The sequence below is a fragment of the Orcinus orca genome, chromosome 10, assembly GCF_937001465.1.
Source record: "Orcinus orca chromosome 10, mOrcOrc1.1, whole genome shotgun sequence".
NCBI classification, from domain to species: Eukaryota; Metazoa; Chordata; class Mammalia; order Artiodactyla; family Delphinidae; genus Orcinus; species Orcinus orca.
In genome coordinates this window covers 40,531,643-40,552,836 of record NC_064568.1, presented here as the reverse complement: position 1 = coordinate 40,552,836, position 21,194 = coordinate 40,531,643, and the positions used below count along the sequence as shown (strand labels likewise).

Below are 21,194 nucleotides of genomic sequence, written 5' to 3'. Positions count from 1 at the left end.
ACAACTACTGAGCCTGTGCTCTGGAGCCGTGCGCCTAGAGCCTGTGCTCTGCAACAAGAGAAGCCACCGCAATGAGAAGCCCACGCACCACAATAAAGAGTAGCCCCTGCCTGCTGCCAACTAAAGAAAGCCCACACACAGCAAGGAAGACCCAACGCAGCAAAAAATTAATTAATTAAATAAATAAAACTTGAAAAGTCTACAAACAACAAATGCTGGAGAGGGTGTGGAGAAAAGGGAACCCTCCTACACTGTTAGTGGGAATGTAAATTGGTGCAGCCACTGTGGAAAACAGTATGGAGGTTCCTCAAAAAGCTAAAAATAGAGTTGCCATATGATCCAGCAATCCCAATCCTTGGCATATATCCAGACAAAACTATAATTCAAAAGGATACATGCACCCCTATGTTCATAGCAGCACTATTCACAGTGGCCAAGACACAGAAACCACCTAAATGTCCATTGACAGAGAAATGAATAAAGAAGATATGATACATATGTACAATGGAATACTACTCAGCCATAAAAAAGAATGAACTAATGCCATTCGTAACAACATGGATGGACCTAGAGACTATCATACTAAGTGAAGTAAGTCAGAAAGAGAAAGGCAAATACCATATAATATCACTTATATATGGAATCTAAAATATGGCACAGGGCTTCCCTGGTGGCGCAGTGGTTGAGAGTCTACCTGCCGATGCAAGGGACACGGGTTTGTGCCCCAGTCCGGGAGGATCCCACATGCCGCGGAGCGGCTGGGCCCGTGAGCCATGGCCGCTGGGCCTGCGCGTCCGGAGCCTGTGCTCCGCAACAGGAGAGGCCACAACAGTGAGAGGCCCGCGTACCGCAAAAAAATAAAAAATAAATAAAATAAAATATGGCACAAATGAACTTATCTACAAAACAGAAACAGACTCACAGACATAAAGATCAGATCTGTGGTTGCCAAGGTGAAGTGGGGGAAGGAGAGGGGTGGACTGGGAGTTTGGGGTTGTTAGATGCAAACTGTTACATTTAGAATGGATAAATAACAAGGTCCTAGGCACAGGGAACTATATCCAATCTCCTGGGATAAACCATAACGGAAAACAATATAAAAAAGAGAACATCTATATGTGTATAACTGAGTCACTTTGCTGTACAGCAGAGATGGGCACAACATTGTAAATCAACTATACTTCAATAAAAAATTTTTAAAAAAGAAAATTATAGAGCTAAGCAATTACACTTAAAAAAAAAGCATCAACTATCCTACAGAGCAACAAAAGCCTCAATTTTTAGAGTACCACGTTTTCTACCATTTTTCAATGTCACAGCTTTATGGTATATCCAAAAACACCCCTTGATTTATCACTGCATTTGTAGCTTCCTCACTTCCTTTTGGCCCCTAATATTCATAAAGAGATAAATGAAACTGTTGAGCTGAAGGATTTGAATAAAAGACAAACAAGAGTAAAAGCACACAGGCCTAGTTTAAATAGGTTATCCATTCCGGAAAACACCCAAGTATAAAACAACTAAAAAGACTGGGGCGGGGGCGCGGGGGATGTAACAAAGCACACTACACTGTCCCAGCAAAGGCAGCTGTCATAATCTCTCTCAGACCACCACCATGAGATCTCTAATTTTCATTAGTTTGTCTCCACCAGGATCAACAGAAGACTAAAAAGTGTCTTGAGCACCAATCACTCTCATCAGCTCAACACATACCACTCAGTACCCTGACCTCCTCTCTCCTAATGTAATAGTTATTTAAAACGGTCTTTCAATGTCAGTTATTATTAATGCTGCTATTCACTCTATGAGGAAAATAGAATAATGATAGTTATGAAGAATCAGGTCAACTCAAACATTTATCAATACTAAGCACATACTACTATGTTCCCAGCTGCCAGTCACTGGGATTCCTCCATTTAAAAGAATAAGTCTCTAAAACATATTCATCATGGTCCTTGGATTTTCTGGTACATAGAACTACAAAATCCCTTAGGTCCTAGCAACAGAACCAACAAGTCTAGATCATGCAAGAGAATGGATGAATGCTAAGACAGACAGGCTCCAATGAAATGTTAGTCTTTCTTGATGCTGTGTATTAGTAACCACCCAAAGTATCTTAAAAGTTGGAGAATTATAAAAATACACATGTATACATCTTTTAAAATACTTATATGGAAAAAAATAATAATGAAAATACTTAAGCAATGAGTACATTTCACAAAAGCACACAGGTAACAAATTTTGCAGCTAGCATATGTACAACTGAAAAAAATGTCCTATCATTGGTTCCAACTCCTGCTCCAATTTCATATCCTCTGACACTATCAGTATCTTCTCTAGTAATAAAGAAAAGGAGTCAAAGAAAGGTGAGCACCAAGTATTTTTGGTAGTCTCACTGTCTCTCTATAACACACGTGAGCATTCTATAACTGGGGAAATACTTGTTTTATACTCAACTACCACTGTTTCAATTTGTTACTATGTAGTTATTAACATTAATTCGTCAAACTGCTGTTAATCTGCCAAGAAAACTCCATACCATATTTCTCATAATTTATACAATTGGTTTCCTAAATAATAATACACCCATAACAGATTTTTTAATTTTTTAATGGATACAGTAAACTTAAGCTTAAATAAGATACCTATGATGGTGACCCTGAGGAGAACTTTAGTAGTACATTTTCACATATTTCTAACAAAATGTTTTGTTGTACCTCAACAAAATTCAACTGTTTACTATAGATAATCCTTAACTAAATTTTCAGCACAGAAGCAGTACCATAAAATGTGTAGCTTATGTTTTAGAGTTGATATAGATACTAGAATTGAGAAATTAATGGAAGAGTTATATATTTAACCAGGCAATTTTAGAAAGTCTGTGTGCTCAGGTTCAGAAAAATGGACTTCCAAAAAAAGGTTTTTGCATCCATCTATACAATTTATGAAAAATGTTAGCTCTAATTTACATTCATACAAAATTCATAGAAATCTTAAACATGGCACCTTCTGCCTACTAAAGTAGAGCATATGTAATTAACAACTATCCACCAAGAAGCAAAATATCACACAAAAGACTCAAAATACAAGTTAGTCCATGAGTCTCCAAAGAGCTAATCATGAAGCAAATATTGGTGATTACTATACAGCCCTCCCCAAAGAGAGTCACTGCACTTGGCAGGAAGTGGGCAGCAGGAAGAGCTACAGTCAGAAACCACCACTTGCTCCAGGTTTTTACAAGCTCACAGCAGTGCTCCCAATAAGCAGACCTGGTAGCAGCCTGCCAGCACGATCAAATTCCTATCAATACCCGCACCATTTTAAGGATATTTTCACTTGTGAGACGTTAGCATCGGACAGAAAAGGCATTCTAAAATAAAAAGCATCTTTAGGAATTCACACCAACTTTAAACCTCCATCTAAATGACCAAAGTATTTGCTCAGCTGGAAAAGATATTGAAGCAACCATCGAGCTTGATTTAAAAAAAACTACCAAATTAAACATAAAGGACATTATACATTAATTCTAAAGCTAAGGGACTCAAATACAACACCTGATTAGTGTATGGTAACCAAGAATGACAAAAATTGCTTCTCATTTGAATCCATGAAAGTACACTTCCAAATATAATTCCCATTATGAAAAAAAACCAAACCTATTGAATTTTCAGTTGGCTAGTTTGTTGGCTAGCTTCAAATCAACCATTTTCAAGAGACTATACTTAAATACCTTGAGTTTTTAAAATAAGCAACCAACTAATCAAAGGGCAGGAATAAAAGCTATTTAATCCATCAGCACCAGACAGGAGAAACAGAAATAAGCATGGACAAAAAAATAAAATTTTAAAAAAGAAAAGAGAGAAATATAGGAATCAAACTCTAAAGAGAATCGCAAAACACCATCATAAACTACCAGATATACTTGGGAGGAGACACTTTCCACACAGCACATATCCTAAGGCCCTTTTAAACTCCTTAACATGGTAAGAAAACAAAGCAACTTAACATAGGACATCCACAGTATAGAATATTCCCTGTTAAAAAAAGATAAGCACATCTTATACGTAAACGCAAGTATGTAGATGATACAATATGTGTAGTAGACAAAAACAAAAGGTCTGGAAAGGTATACACTAAATTGTCAGTAGTGGTTACCTCTTGAATGTGGGATTTGAAGAGATGGAGCCAAAAAGAGATGCTAAAGGTGGATTTTTACTTTTTCCTCTATAAACATCTGTATTATCTTACCCTTTCGCAATAAGCATTTATTGTTTTGGTAATTAAAAAAAGAAACTATTTCAGGGCTTCCCTCGTGGTCCAGTGGTTAAGACTCTGCGCTTCCATGCAGGGGGCACAGGTTCGAACCCTGGTAAGGGAACTAAGATCCAGCATGCCGCTCGGCGTGGCCAAAAAAATAAATAAATAAAAATTTAAAAAGAAGCCATTTCAAAACTATTACCAGACATTGTTATTGTTTTCAAAATATCACATTGATGGTTAGTACAAAGAGATAATAGTAGTAAAGTGCCTTCAAACCTTGAATTTAAAGCTCTATCCTCAGAATAAAGAAGACTAAGAGACATGACAATTAAATCCAATGTGTAATCCCAGACCGAAAAAAGAGGACACTATTGGGATAACAGGCACACTTTAAATATGAACATATATCAGGTGTAATATTATAAATGTTAAATTGCCTGAATTTAATCACTGCACGTTGGTTATCTAAGAGAATGCTTATTCTTAGGTAATACTATGAACTATTCAGCGGTGAAGGGTGATGGAGCCTACACCTTACTCTCAAATGGTTCAGCCAAAAATAAACAAACACAGGTTTATATGTTTTTATATAGAAAGATAAAGCAAACGTGGTGAAATTTCAACTACTGGTCAATCTAGGTGAAAATATGGGAGTTCACTATACTATTCTTAAAATTTCCCTGCAAGTTTGAATTTTTTTTCAAAATAAAAGATTCCTTCCCTCTAGAGAGTGGATCTCTCTCAGAAAGGGAAAGGAAGAATTCTAAACCTGACTTTCAGTTACGCTAGGTGTAAATGTTTGTTTCTAATATGAAACGTCTCTCAGGGTCTTACAATAATGGCCCTTAATGCATTACAAAATAAGACGCTCTATAGTATCCCGGAAAAATTAACAGAAATGATGAAGCTAGTCAACTTTTGATTCTAGCATATGACTATTATAGCTTCTCTGAAAAAACTGACAATGCTCATAGAACAACACTAAATATCAGGGTTAAGAAAAATAATTATAAATATCTGTTAGAGTAAATCATAATGCATTTCAATCTAAAGGGGAATAGATTAAATAAATTAATCACTACAGTGAAAAGTGGCAGAGAAGATTTGAAACACAAAAGTCCCACTAACACTAGAAAAGTATGATTGATAGATATGTCTTGGCAGTTTGAACATTTCTTAGGAAAACACAACTGTATCAACAGTTGCTTGATACCTTTCTAAAGACATAGTGTGTCAGTAGAAGAATGGTGGACCTGAAATCTAGATAAGGCAAGAGCAAAGAGGGACATGAATTCTGGAGAGGTATACTCTATCCTAAGTACTAGGATAGTTCCACCAGGCTTTCTGTGATCACCAGGAAAGCCTCCAAGTAATATTTTGGCCTCCCATGTACCTACCAAAGACTGTACCCTGGCCTGTAGAACATACCTCAATCACTACAAAGCTATTTCTCTCTTATAAAATAACAAAAACTGAATTATGTACTGCCTGCAAAGCTACTAAAGGTCCAGACCATATGTGGAATCTGGTGACCACGTTATTCTTTCAGTTGGCTTCCTATGGCATCTCTATCCCCATTGTAACTTAGATAATTATGAGAATTTTATGAGAACACGACTATCCTCACTGCTTTATATTTTATTTGACATGCTGAAGTATTTTTTCCCAGTTAATAAACTTTATTTTTGCCAAATTCACCATGCTTTTCATATCATGGTGCCTTGTAAAGTACTGTTCTTTCTAGCTGCATCTTTCCATCCAATACTAATAATAAAAGTTAACACTGTCCTAATTCTTAAATCCTCATAAAACCCTTTGTAGAAAATACTGTTATGATCCTGACTTTACATATAAGGACACTAAGGCACAGAGTCATTACAAAATTTGCCCAGGTTCATAATGCTATTAAGTAAAAGAGGTGAGATTCTAAACCAGGAATTAGGATCCAGAGCTCAAGGGTTTAACATTTTTTGTGCCTTGGACCATTCTGCAGTCTGATGAAGCCTGCAAATTCCTTCTCAGCTTAGTATTTTTAAATATATGAAATAAACAAAGGTGACCAATTACCTTGGGGACAAAAAACTCAAATGTATGATACAGTAGTATATATATGCTTCTCAACAATCTACTGGTGAATCTCCTATTTACTGTAATTTCTCTGTAATGATGAACATAAATAATATTTTGAGATATCTACAATAATCACAATATAATATCTGTGATTTGTACTAGTAGTAAAATCACAGGTACTGTTAATAGTACTGTAGTTTGCTGTTTACATTAATAATTAAAAGGAATGCCAACTTCTAGTTAGAGGTTAGTGAAGAGGTAATTTTCCCCCTAAGTTTATGGATGCCATCCATGTTAACACTGCCCACTATATTAATCCTCTTAACACTGCAGTTTAAAAAAGGACCAATCCTGGGTCCTTCTCTCTTTCTACACTGGATCTCTCGGTGATCTCATCCAGTCCTGTGGCTCTGAATACTACTTAAGTTGATGACTACAAAGTTTTATCTCTCGTCCAGACCCTTCCCCTAAATTCCAGACTTGGATATCAATTCAACCAGTATGTATAACAGGCATCTCAAACTTACCATGTCTAAAACTGAACTCCTCATCTATTCCCCAAACCTGTTCTTCTCACGGTCATCCCTATCTTAGTTGACGGCAACCCCATCTTTCTCACTGCTCAGACCAAAACTCTTGGAATCATCCTTGACTCCTCTCTTACATGCCACATCTGATCTATCAACAAATTGTACTGGTTTGATCTTCAAAATATATCCAGAATTCAACCATTTCTATCTCCTGTTACCACCTTGATACAAGTCACCAGCATCTCCCTCCCAGATTTCTAACTTTCTTAAAATTGTAAGTCTCCCTGCCTCTACTGTTGTTCCCCCCTACAAACTGAGAGATCCTTCAGAAGCTGAAAGCAGATCATGTCATTCCTTGGTTGAAAACTCCAGGCAAAGTCCTTATAAAGCCTCTACCAAGCCCTGTGAAATCTGTACCCCACCCCAACATAATGTACTATTACTTTTTTGTTCATTCCATTCTAGCCATACTGAGCAGAACTCACCTTGGAACAAACTATTCCCTCTACTTGGAAAGCTTTTTCCCCAAATGTTAATGGGGCTAACTTTCTCCCTTTTAAGTCTTTGCCTAAATATCACTCTCAAGAAGGCTCACCCAGTTCACCTCATTTTAAATTTCAACATCTACCCCAGAAATTCTGAATCCCCCTTACCGTGCTCCATTTTCCAAAGCACTTATCTTTGAACATTCCATTATTATTTATTGTTTTTCACCCCGCACTAGGAGGGGTGCCCACACAAGCAAAATTGTTTCGTACACCACTCACGTCTAGTATGCCTATGTTTGGCACAAAGTAAACATGCATATATTTTAAAAACAGCACTTCTATCATTGTAAAGTACTTGCCTGTGTCTCTCATTAGAAGAATTCCTTGAAGACTCTGACTGGATCTAATTTGTAGTGCCCTCAACACCTGGCCTGGGGCCTGCCCAACAGCAGACACCTAACACACAGATACTCAGGTGATTACAGCCACTTTCACCTGAAACACAATCCTATATGCCACAGGAAAAGCCAGGTCTTACAGCTGTGTCTGATTAAATACTTGTTAGAAGGCAAACACAGAACATCAGGTTCCAACTGTTCCTTCAATCAAACTGAGTTTAAGTTTCATGCTTCATTTCTTCATGTGTCTAAGAAGCATTTCAAACTATCTGAAGTCTAAAAAGGTCACTTGGTCATTCCTCCCCCGCAGCCATGGCACCACCTCTCCAGCCCACCTAATCTTTTCATGCTTGACTTAAAATCCTCTTAAGTGTTCCTTGATGACCCCAGCTAGAAGCACTTACCCGTGCCATGCTCTGGGCCAACTGCTTTCCATATGTTATTCTCATTTGATTCTCCCAAAAGCCCTATGAGGTTGCTTCCATTATGACACCTATTTCAAAGATTAGAAAACTCAAACTTGGAGAGATCAAATCACTTGTTCAAGGTTCAATGAGTGTTCAAACACAGGTCTGCCTGACTCTGAAATCCAAGTTCTTTAACCCTCCACTATACCGCTTTTCTCTCTCCAATATTACAAACCCTAACTAGTTTATACATACTACCTCACAGGATTTGCTGTCACTTCACTTATCTAGACTTCAATTCCGGCAACTGTCAAACAGGGGATATCGTTCAGGATGCCTCCTATCAAGACCCCTTCCAATTCTTAGAGTATTATGAAATAAAACATTTTATAATTCTTTACATACTCCAAGTAGATTAATACACACACATACACACATGTATTTTAGCACTTAGTCTCTGCTAGAAATTAGAAATCTCCACTGCCAAAGAGCAGTGAAAATAAAAACTCCAAGACCTTATATAAAAAATAAAACATTCTTGATTCCTCGCCACATTCACATCTATCAGAGATGCACTTCTGAGTCCATTTTCCCATGTAGTATGAAAAATTATGTTTTCCCCCAAGAAGTGTAAGAATGTGATACTTAAAGCTTCTGGACTTCACCATACAACCTGGTAAAAGGAACTGAAAGCAGCCACTTAGCCCATTCAGGAGCTAGCATGTTGTTTTAGACAGGACAAGTGCTCAATAAGCATTTATTGGATCATGATACAGAATTTTTTTTTTGAGGTTTTCCAAGTCTCAAACCAAAAGCCTATAAAGAGCCACACCAAAACTAAGGTAAAATGTGTCAAAAGAACATATCTCTTGGAATCATTCTGGTCATAAAAGTGAATTTCATTTGAAATCCCTATCAACTGTTAAGTTTGAAATGAGTCATATTCGTAGGTCTAGACTTCAACCAACACCAGCAAATGGAGTTTAAGGATAGCTTTTTAAAACAATAGTCTTGTGAGGATGCAGAAAAAGAAGTGAATCCAGGCTCTGGAGTGGAAGCTCTCTTGAGATATCAGATACAGTAGCAGACACAGTCCACAACAGAAATGTAAAAATGTCCTAGGCTGAAAACACTGTTGGGCAAAACGATATTTCGGTTTTCTAGAGCACTGTCTGTTTAGAGAATCCTCAAACGATTCTTGCTTTTTACCAAAGTCTTCAAAAGGAGTAGAAAGTCATCCGTTCAGGGTAAGAGGTTGCTGCTACCAAGGAAGTAGAGTGTCCGAAAGTGTGCAAATTTCATAATCTAGTAGAGAACGCATGCCCCTGTGGATGCTTTCACCTTCGGGCGGAAAAACCAACCCGGTGTCACCTCAACATTGGGGCCACTCAAACCTCACCACCATTACAAAACCGAAATGCCAAAGGTGCAGAATATGAAGCCGGAAGCACTACCAGGCCAGGATCGCGTTCCAAGGGGAAAATAATCAAAACCGAGGCTGCAGCGCGGGGCCCTCGGCCGCCTTGGGCCGAGAGACGCACGCTAGGCCCTTCCGGTCGGAGCCGCCGTCGCCGGTAGGCCAGGCGACGGGCCAGGCTTTCACCCGAGCCCGGGGATTCGCGGCCTACCCTCGCCGGTGCCCTCTCGCCGAGTCTGGCACCGGCTGCTCCTCCGACTCGGCCCCTTCGTCTGTAGCGCGGTCCGCGCAGGCCGCGAGGAGCCGGAGGAGACCGCCGAGCCTTGGGCCGGCCAGGTCGGTGCAGACGCGGCGGTGGCGGCAGAGGCCGCGCCGCCCCTCCCCCACCGGCCCGGCCCAACCGCCGCTGCGACGCGAGTAGCGGCGCCAACGCCGGGCCCAACCTCCGGCCCGCGGCGGCCCGGACAAGGGGCCGGTGGCGGCGGCGCGGGCCTGCTCCCCACGCAGCCAGCGCGAGTCCACCGCAGGCCCGTTACTCTCCGCGCCACAACCCGTCAGGACGCGCCGCCCTCGGCTTGCGCTGAGGCGGCCGAGGGCAGCGGGAAGCCGCTGAGCTGATACTTACTCAGGGGTCGGGTGCTCGGGGTCGTAGAAATCCCCCATCTTCGGAGGCGGCTGCGGCGGCAGCTGCTTCATCGGGAGCGGCTGGAGACGGCGACGCGAGCCCCCTCCCCGCGGCAGGGCGACGGGAGGGAGGGGAGGGGAGAAGGCCGCTGGTCCGACCGCGGCAGCGGCGGCGGCGGCGGCAGGGGCGGCCCGCGTCGCTTGCTCGCTCGCTCGCTCGCTCCCTCCCTCCGGCGCCCGCCCGCCGCTCTCTCCCCCACACACTCACACCGGGAGCGACGCTAACCCCGCCCTCCCCTCTGCAGCACAGGCCCGGCCCCTTAAAGAGACACGCACCCGCCGCGAGTCCGCCGCCAGTCGGCGCGCCGGCAGCTGCCGGTTGTCCTCAGGCCGGAGCGGGAGGAGCGGGAGGAGCGGGAGGGGCTGTGCGCAGCCCACGGACCCGGCCCGACTTCGCCAGCGACTTCCTGGAACAATAAGCCCCAGGCCTGAGCGCCGTTGGCCCGCCCCGGCCGAGAGCCGCTGCGCCGCGAACCCTCCCTCGGGCCCGCTGTGGCGGCGGAGCGCTGAGGCGTGACCCGGCGCGCCCCGGGGTTGTTTGCCGGCGATGACGGGGAAACAGCCCGAGCCCGCCGGGACACTAGCCTGCCTGCTCCGCTGCTCTCGAAGACCTGCCCTCCCGGAGCGCTGGAGTCCGCAGCGGCGCCAAGGGCCCCTCCCCCGGGCCTGCGGGCTCTGAGGTAAGGCGGTCGCCGCTTCTCCCGTGCCTCTCGCCCCTCTCTCCTTTATTTTTCCTCGCTTTTTCTCCCTGTTGCCTCTTCATCTTGTCCCCTCAGCAAGTACGGAAGCGGAGTTAGGCTGGGGATTCGCCCTAAAGCCGATCTCTGGGGACGCCCCTTCCTACCTCCCGCCCCCGCTGGGTCGGCTGGGCCCCGTCCGCCTGTCGCCGGGCTGCGTTCCACCACCCACACCTCCACCTGGAGCTGTACGTATTCTGCCCCATCCCAGCATCTGGGAGCTGCGGGTCCCGTCTTCTGGGTGGTTCTTAAAGGCCTTGGAGGAAATGTCTTTTAAGAAAAGGTTATTAATCACTTTCCTGCAAAAATGACATGGTAAGATGAAGTAGGATAACTTGAAAGGGTTGTGAGTCTGTTATTTTTGGAAGGAGAAACAAGAATACATAAAGCCATTAGCTAAACTCTTAGGGAGGTTCATAAGATCAGATATTTTTGTAGTTTTTTTAAAATTTCCAATGTAATTTTGAATCGGATTTTACCAGCAAACAATTGGATGGAGGTGTGTGTTATGGACTGAATGTGTACTCCATCCCACAAATTTATATGTGACATTCTGTCCCCCAAGATAATAGTATTAGAAGGTGGGACGTTTGCGAGGTGATTAGGTCATGAGAGTGGAGCCTGCATGAATAATGGGATTAGTGCCCTTATAAAAGTCCATTGAGTTCTCTCCTTGTCTGCCCTGAGGATACAAGGAGAAAACAGTGTGCAACCCAGAAGAAGGTCCTCACCAGAACTCAGCCGTTCTGGCACCCTGATCTCCAACTTTCAGCCTCCAAAACTGTGAGAAATAAATTTCTGTAGTTTATAGCCACCCAGTCTATGGTATTCCGTTTTAGCAACCGACAGTATAAGAGACTAGACATCCTTTACTAACTCTTTTTTATATCGTGTGTGTGTGTGTGTGTGTGTGAACACACATATATGTATGTTGTCACTGTCTGTTAGTGCTTTATCATCATTGTTTCTCACTTGGGGATTATTTTGGCTTTTTTGTTGGTTTTTAGGCATGTCATGCAGGTCCAGAGCCTGTCTCACTCCCTTGGTTCAAGTCTCCCATGGCCACTTCTTTACAAACTATGAATATTACCTAATTTATCTGCTTTTTCTCATTGTAAGATGAGAATATTAATGTGGACAGGACCTCACTGTTGTAAGGATCCAATGAGATAATATTTGTAAAGCTTTAAACCTTCAGTAAATAACAAGCACTCACTCAGACATTATAGTACAGTGGTTAAGAGCTACGAGGCATTGTATACCAACCCACCACTTTCTAACTTTGTGACATTAGGCATGGTTACTTTTCATGCTTCCAGTGCCTCATCTGTAAAATAGAGGTATTATCCACTGCACAGAGTGTTGTGATTATCGAACTAAATTGTATAAAACATGCTTGCACAATACCTCTCATTGAGTAAGTGTTATGTTTTAGGCTTTGAAAGAATAGATTGGAGCCCTGTGCCTTAGATGCCACATAGGCCATTGGGAGCCACTTGACATTGGACAGACAGGAAAGGGCTACCTTAATTATAGGTGGAGGTGGCTAAAATAATTTAAGTATGAGGTGATAAGGACCTAAACTGAGGTGAATGAGAAAAAAGCAGTCAGTTACAAGTTTCCTGTTTCCTAAATAACAAAGTAAATAGTTCTCTTGCAGGAGGTGCAGCTGGTCTTGATAATACCTGGTCTTAAGATAGCATTAGTCTGGTTAGAACCCAATGCAATAAGCATGCCAAACTATGGGATTCAGTGGGAAATACTAAGCCCCAAACATAAATAAATAAACCGAGTTTTTACAGGCAAGATTGTTGGAAGATTGAGTACTATTTAATGGCCTCATCTATCTCTGTACTAGGAGTTCTCTGTACACGTATTTTAAATTCAGAGAGAGGGCATCCTTGGAACACATACTTGGGCCTGGCCTCTTGATCAAAGCTGTGGGATAATTTGGTCTTTAGCCTATAATTGACTATCTCCTACTTTCTTACATAAAACCTTTTACAAATATGTTTGAAGGAAAAATGTCAAAAGCCTTAAAGTAAAACATGTTATAAAAGGCATTCTATTCTTACAGTGCTAAAACCATAGAAATTTTCATAATTGCTCCTGCCATTACTACTTCTGTAGGCCCAGAGCACCCCCATCTCAGGGGGACCCAAACATAGCCAGTAGTGACCCTGAAACAAAGTTGACTAGGGCATCTCTTGCCTTAGGGGAAATGGAAGGCCAAACATCAGATATTGCCCACAGTCATGCTCCTGGTACCTGGATGGGAAAAGAAAAAATATAATTGAGGTGGAAGAGAGAGCACCAGTTGATTGCTTGAGCACATTCTTCAAAACTACTATGTGTAAACAAAATTTTTCAGGTCATATGTTGACAAGACAGTTCTTAGGACTGATAAAACACAGAAGCAATAAAATCAAGACACGGAGGTAGTCTGAGGTACCGCTGTGTGGTGCCTCTTTTCACTGTGCCCAAGTCAGAGCTCTGCTGGCTTCAAATGGGAACCTGGCTAAGGCTTTAGGAGAGAGAGAGAGAAAAGTTGTTACCCCTCGAACCTACAGCCGGGGCTGAGTGGGGAAGCTGCCTCTACCTACTTACCCTTGCCTCTTCCTGTCCCATTCTTCCCTCACCAAATCCTTTGCTGACCTAAGGATTGTCAGAAGACTGTATTTCTCAAGAAATGCCAACATGGGAAGGGCATGCAAGCCCCAGGCCTTCAGTCCTACAACGCCCCAAAGTTCCTGGCTTTGCCAAGAGGGGACAGGGTTGACAGTGGCAACAAAGTCAATGTGGGCAGCATGAGCAGGACAGTGTGAGCAGGGCAATGTGGGAAACCGTATCTCTACCCATGTGCTCCCACAAACACCCTCACGTTGGCAGATTAGGCCCATTCTTAATGGCCATAGCCTATGGTTAATAATGGTCTGCCCACGTATAAAAGGTTGAATTTAATATCAGAGAGGCAGTTTGGGAGTATACATGAATGATATACAGAAGGCTGGGTTATATCAAGATCAAATGTTTGAAAGTTGAAGCTTGCCAGTACAAGGTTTATGAAGATCACAACAGTTTGTGAGACACCTAATTAATTTCCTTGATTATTTAAATATTATCTTGAATCTATTCCCTGATGTTAGTGATCCTGTCATCAGTTTGTTTTTTTCTAGTCCAGTGTTTTTTGAATAGAGGAATTGTGTTACATATTCCAAAAATGTGTTTTTCTTTATTTGGTCTCTAGGAAACCAAAATTGGCTGTTACTGTAGTTACACATTAACCATTATGTCATGATTACAAACAGGTACATCCTAGCATTAGAATAGAAACGTGATTTGGGTGTCTATAAGCTGTTATATACAGTTTTTTAATGCTGATTTACTGCTTAGTTTTAATAGATCAATATGTCATTCTGTTGTAACTGAAACTAATTCTTTTCCATTAATTAAAAATATAATGAGAAAGGTGGTTTTCAAAATATAAAGTATGTTACTCTACAAATGAAAGACTTGGATCAAGTGGTTTAAATATGTATTTACTCTTCTGTAGGACAGAAATATATATAACCAACATCTCAGCATTTGGGGACCATGAAATGGGATAATGTCTGAGAAAGTACCTAGCACATGTAAACTAATAGCCATACAGTAAAAAATTAGATACCTTATAAATTTATGTAGCTACATGAGACTCAACAGAATTGAAAGTTACTTTAGATTTAATCAGTATACCAAAAAAAGACAGCATCATTTAAAATAATGGTTATTTTAACTGTTCTACACAAATCTTTCACACTCTTTGGCTCTGGAATACCTTCCTTGGGGAGGTGTAATTACAGTTGATTTTTATTCATGTTTAATTAGCACATTTCAACACAAGTTAAGAATATAGAAAACAATACAAGACCTACACTGAGCCCTATTACATATATTATTTGTATCAAGCCAAGAACCTTCCTATATATATAGTATTATAATCTGTAGTCGTCTTTTCTGTTCCATACTGCTTTGTTAACTGACTTCCATTACATAAGTCTATCTTCCCAACTCTTTAAGTTTGTTTTATTACTTTGCTACTTTTTTTACTTTTTTTTTTCTTTTAGAAGCTCTTAAAATGTTCACTTTGAATTTTTCTGTTGGGACTAGATTGTTGTGCAGTTAGCAGGCTTCTATAAGTCTCCTTCATAAGTTCCTACAAGCCAACCATATCACTGGGCTTGAAAGTGCTGACATAAAAGAACCACAGGGAGTTCCCTGGTGGCACAGTGGTTAAGAATCCACCTGCCAATGCAGGGGACACGGGTTCGATCCCTGCTTCGGGAAGATCCCCCATGCCATGGAGCAACTAAGCCCGTGCGCCTGTGCTCTAGAGCCTGTGAGCCACAACTCTTGACCCTGCGAGCCACAACTACTGAAGCCCGTGTGCCTAGAGCCCATGCTTTGCAACAAGAGAAGCCACTGCAATGAGTCTTGCCTGCACACTGCAAGAAGAGTAGCCCCCGCTCGCCGCAACTAGAGAAAGCCCGTGCACAGCACCAAAGACCCAACACAGCCTAAATAAATAAATAAATAAAATTAATAAATTAAATAAATTAATTTAAAAAAAAAGAACCACATACTTTAGCCCTCAAGTATATAGAAATATTGTTATTAGGTAATTTTTTTTGCAATATGTGTTAATCTTGTCTTCCCTACAAGATTATCAAGGACTCAGGGAAATGATCATAGTGTTTGTTTGTTTTTGACCTGTTTTATTTTGAATCTTGGCACCCTTTCAGAGAACTCATCTCCTGAGCTTCTTGCCTTCCAGCAGAGGATCAAACTGCTCAACATTATCTCTGCTTTACAAAATAAACCAAAAATCCCAAAGGTTAAGTCACATGACTAAGAAGTGGTAAAGCCAGGATTTGAACTTGGTTATCCGATTCAACACATCTTCAGGCAGAAAATCTGGAGTTTGTCACTAATAGAACATAATCCCTGATATAAGAAAGAATCATGAGCAAAGAAATTGGTAAATAAGTGGTTAAAACTAAAAAATATTTACCATAGAAAGTAATAATAATACATAATTTGTGTGGTTAATAAAGTAAAGCAAGATAGAACTAATATCCTGGATAACAAAGTCATAATTTGGAAGTGGGATGGGTGGGGTGATGATTGGATATGAAGTTTTCCAAGGTCCTTGTACTGTTTGGGAAGAGGGTAAACATACTGATTAACTTTAAGCTTTACTCTTTTAAGTGTACAAGTTAAAATGTCTTGGGTAACTACTAAAAGAGTGTATCATTTCCAAATTAATGGAGGGAGAAAAAATTTTTTTAAAAAGCAAGATATGTAGAAAAAAGAAAGAAATAGTGAAACAAAACCAAAAACAAAACACAGAAAGATGTAAATGGATAGAAAAAGATGTCAGGCTAGGGCTTCCCTGGTGGCGCAGTGGTTAAGAATCCGCCTGCCAATGCATGGGATGCGGGTTCGAGTCCTGGCCTGGGAAGATCCCACATGCCACAGACCAGCTAAGCCCATGTGCCACAACTGCTGAGCCTGCACTCTAGAGCCCACAAGTCACAACTACTGAAGCCCAAGTGCCTAAAGCCCGTGCACTGCAACAAGAGAAGCCACGACAATGAGAAGACTGCGCAGAACAACAGGAAAATCTGTTTCCTGCTCCTCTGGATTGTTGGCAGAATTCAGTTCCTTAAGTTGTAGGACCATAGTCCCACTTTCTTGCTGGCTATAAAATGAGTAAGGGTCATTCCCATCTTGTAGAGGCTGCCACAGTCCTTGGCTTATGGCCTCTTTCTTCCATTTTCAAAGCTAACAACAGGCATGTTAAATCCTTGTCCTTGTCTCTGTGTTCAACTCTTTTTGTCTTCTTCCATTTTTAAGGATTTGTGATTAGATTGAGCCCAGGTAATCCAGGATAATCTCCCCACCACAAGGTCTGTAATTTAATCACGTGGAAGTCCCTGCCACTTAAGGTAATATATTCACAGGTTCCAGGGAATAGGGAGTGGACATCTTTGGGGAGCTATTATTCTGCCTACCACACCATCATAACTTGTTAATATGGTGAATTACATGAAATAAACTTGCAATATTGAACCCAAACTTTCATTCCTGAAACAAATTCAACTTGGTCATGATTTTTACCTTGTAAACAAATTGCTGGATTTGCTTTAATAGTGTTTTGTTCGGGATCATTGCATCTTTATTTAAGAATCAGAATAGCTTATAATTTTAATTTCTCATCCTATCCTTGCCTGTCTGGGTCTGTATGTTCATCCATCCATCTATCCTTTCCTCCCTGCCTTTATTTTTTGAAGGAAAATTGACCAATAATTCATTTTTTAATGGTTCTAGGACCAAATAGGTTTTCTATTTCTCATTTCTCAGTTTGCTAATTTATATTATCTTAGAAAGTTGTCCAAGTTGAACAAAGTTTTCAAATTTATTGGCATCAACTTGTTCATTTTTTCAGTTAATTTTATAGTCTCTGCAATTTCCACAGTTTTGTCCCACTTCTCATTATTTGTATATTTTTTCCCCAATTTGCCAGAAATTGGTCAACAGTCTTTTAGAAGAACCAATTCTTGCCTTTGTGTACCTTCTCCACTGTATATCTTTTATTTCTTTAATTAATTTTGTATTTTCATCTTCACTATTTTACTTCTACTTTAGTTCTTAAGTTTGACATAATTTGTTAATTTTGTCTTTTTTCCCCCTGTAAAATAAGCATTTAAATTTCTTAATTTCCTTGTTATTACTTTAGCTGTATTATACAATTTTGTTAGTTATTTCATTGATCTTTAGTTCTAATTAGTTATTAGAACTAAATAACCAATGTTATTAGAACTAAATAACCATGGAGTTATTTACAAGTCTCCTTTTGAAACTTCAGAAGTGTTTTCCCCCCCTAGTTAGTAATTTCTTCTAACTTAATTGCATAGTGCTCATAGAATGTGGCCTATATAACATCAATCATTTGAAATTTGTTGAGAATTACTACCTGAACTTATACGTGGTCAATTTTCATAAATATTCCACATGTGCATTAGAAGGATATGAATGCTCTAATTGTATAGTGCAACACCAAATGTGTGTTAATTCAATCTTAATTATGTTGCTCGTATCTTCTGATTCTTGTCTGTAAGATCTATCCATTATTTTGAGGTATTTTAAAATCTCCACTATAGTGGTAAATATATTCATTTTTCCTTGTGATTTGTCAAATTTTGCTTTTCTTATTTTAAGGATTTGTAATTAGGTGTATATATGTTTAGAATTCCAAAGTTCTAGGGCCCTGAATTTTTATCATTATTTAGTGAGCTTTGTTTATTTCTATTTTGTCTGATGTTAACATAGCTACACCTATCAAAATGGTTAAGTCTCAGGAACATAACAAGCAGGATAAAAAGGAATAAATGAATATATTTTTCCCTTTATATGAAGTTTTACAAGTCAAAATTAAACAACAGATTGTACAGGGAATTAAACATGGCAGAGCTTGGGGCTGGGCTGCTCATGAGAGCTGGGCTCTCCCATTCCTGCCAGGATTCATCCACTCCAGGATTTGAGGGCCACAGAGCTCAAGCGGGCAGGCTGGCAAGGGGGATCACCCACTGGAATCAGAGATCCGGGGTCCCTGCACAGGACCTGACCCGTAGGGAACAAAAAGAAAAAAAATGGCAGAACTCAAGAAGGAAAGGGAAAAGTAAAGAATTCGGGATAATTTTTTTTCTAGAGGGGTAAAAGGATCACATGGAGGCACCCAGAAGGTTTCAGAGAATAGGTAAAGTTCTATTTCTTAAACTAGGTGGTAAGTACATAGATATTTTATTATTTTGTCTACCCTATGCATGATTAATATTTGTATCTATTTACTATTTAATAAAAACTGTGTGTGTGCATCCTTTGACACAGCAAATTCTATTTCTGAACTTCTACTTCATAGGATATCCATACCAAGGAATATTATATTGTCATTGAAAAGAATTTTCACCATGCTTGGTGTTCTAGAGGAGTTTTCATGAGGTTTGGGGGTTTGTTGAATAGGAAAAGCAAGATTTTTAGGTATAATAAAAATGTGTATATATACATGAATATATTTATTTGATTTTGTGAGTGTGATAAAAGATATGAACATATCTTTATATGTCATTTAGTCAAGTTATATTGAGTTGGGAGTTGAAGGGGAGGAAGTGGGAGAAAAAATAAGGAAAAATTACTACCACCACACCGCAGTAAATAAATATTGATCTACAGATGTTTGTATATATTTAGAGCTCCATTAAGAAATTAGAAGAGGGCTTCCCTGGTGGCGCAGTGGTTGAGAGTCCGCCTGCTGATGCAGGGGACACGGGTTCGTGCCCCGGTCCAGGAAGATCCCACATGCCGCGGAGCGGTTGGGCCCGTGAGCCATGGCCGCTGAGCCTGCGCGTCCGGAGCCTGTGCTCCACAACGGGAGAGGCCACAACAGTGAGAGGCCCATGTACTGCAAAAAAATAAATAAATAAAAGAAATTAGAAGAACAAAGTATGTATCTACTGAATTATAGGGATGTCAATTTAAAAAAGTATTTCGAGTCTATTTCTTTAAACCAAGATATGCATATTAATGTAAATGCTTGTGTAAGTATATCCAAACAAGGTGCAGACTAGTCTGATACTATTGCTGATGTTTTGGATGTGGCGTATGAGAAAAAAAAAAAAAATCAAAGATGAATCCTAAATTTTTTACCTCAACAACTGGATGACTGGTGGACACGAGACTGGGAGAAATAGCTTAGGGGTTATGGAATTAATAATTATGCTTTGAACATATTAAGGCAGAGAATGCTGATAAACTTCAAATGGAGATGTCAAGTGAGTAGTTCAAAATGCCAGTCATGAATTTAGAGGATTTCTCATAAGGAAATACAAATTTTGGAGTCCTCAATATACAACTGATATTTAAAGCTATAGGACTGCATAAGATTTCCTAGGGAAAAAGTACAGCTAGAGAAAAACGCGGATAAAAGGGCAGTGCTCAGGATTGAGCATTGAGAACTTAGTGCTTACAGGTCAAAGAATGATAAGCCAGCAAAGGGACAGAGGTGAAGTTAACAACAAACAGGAGAGTGTGGTCTCATGGAGACCATGAAAAGAAAGTGTTTAAATGAATGAACAAAGAAATTCAAAAGCAATATTGCTTCCCACTCTCAGTTACTTTTCAGATTTATCCTTGTACCAGTTATCAGTTGTCCAGCATAGTGGGAGGCCAGAAATCTGCACTTCCATCCAACAGGAACAAGGCACCACTCCCCTCTGGGGTATGAAAGAAGGAGAAATGGGAAACCTGAAATTTCACCCCCACCTGGCAGTCAGGAGGTGGCATTCCATTCCACCTGGCCTAGTGTCAGAGTGGTCCTTCTAAAATAGAAGGTTTACACAAGATCCAGAGTCTTATAATGCTCTAAATGTCCAGGATACCATTTTTAAAAAATCATTCATTGGGACTGCACAGTGGTTAAGAATCCACCTGCCAGTGCAGGGGACGTGGGTTCGATCCCTGGTCCGGGAAGATCCTACATGCTGAGGAGCAACTAGGCCCATGCGCCACAACTACTGAGCCTGTGCTCTAAAGCCTGTGAGCCACAACTACTGAACCCATGGGCCGCAACTACTGAAGCCCTCGTTCCTAGAGCCCACGCTCCACAACAAGAGAAGCCACCACAATGAGAAGCCCATGTACCACAATGAAGAGTAGCCCCTGATCACCGCAATTAGAGAAAGCCAGGCACAGCAACGAAGACCCAGCGCAGCCAAAATAATTTTTTTAAGCCTAGAATATTGAAAAAATTGAAAAAATCATTGATCATACACCAAGAACCAGGAAAATTTCAAATTGAATGACAAAATACAATTTTAAAAGATGCTGACACCAGAAAGAGAAAGACATATCATATATCACTTACATGTGGAATCTAATATATGACACAAATGAACCTATCTACGAAACAAAGACTCACAGACATAGAGAACAGACTTGTGGTTGCCAAGGGGGACAGGTGGGGGAAGGGATGGACCGGGAGTTCGGAGTTAGCAGATGCAAACTATTACATATAGAATGGATAAACAAGGTCCTACTGTATAGCACAAGGAACTATATTCAGTATCCTGAGAGAAACCATAATGGAAAGAATGTATATATGTATAA

General features: G+C 40.6%; 1 protein-coding gene across 7 annotated transcripts in view; it reads right to left on the bottom strand.

Annotated features, from left to right (window-relative positions):
• Positions 1 to 10,546, bottom strand: part of SETD2 (SET domain containing 2, histone lysine methyltransferase) — a 112,996-nt gene extending 102,450 nt beyond the window's left edge. For 4 of the 7 annotated variants that reach the window (XR_007479827.1, XR_007479828.1, XR_007479829.1 and 1 more), the window contains exon 1: positions 10,196 to 10,546. Coding sequence is in view for 4 of the 7 variants with exons in the window: in XM_049716254.1 (XP_049572211.1) it covers positions 10,196 to 10,266 (71 nt within the window). In the remaining 3 variants the exon portion in view is untranslated. The remainder of the gene's footprint in view (positions 1 to 10,195) is intronic. The other 3 variants (XM_049716252.1, XM_049716253.1, XM_049716251.1) reach the window with 3 other exon arrangements.
• Positions 10,547 to 21,194: the final 10,648 nt, after the last annotated feature.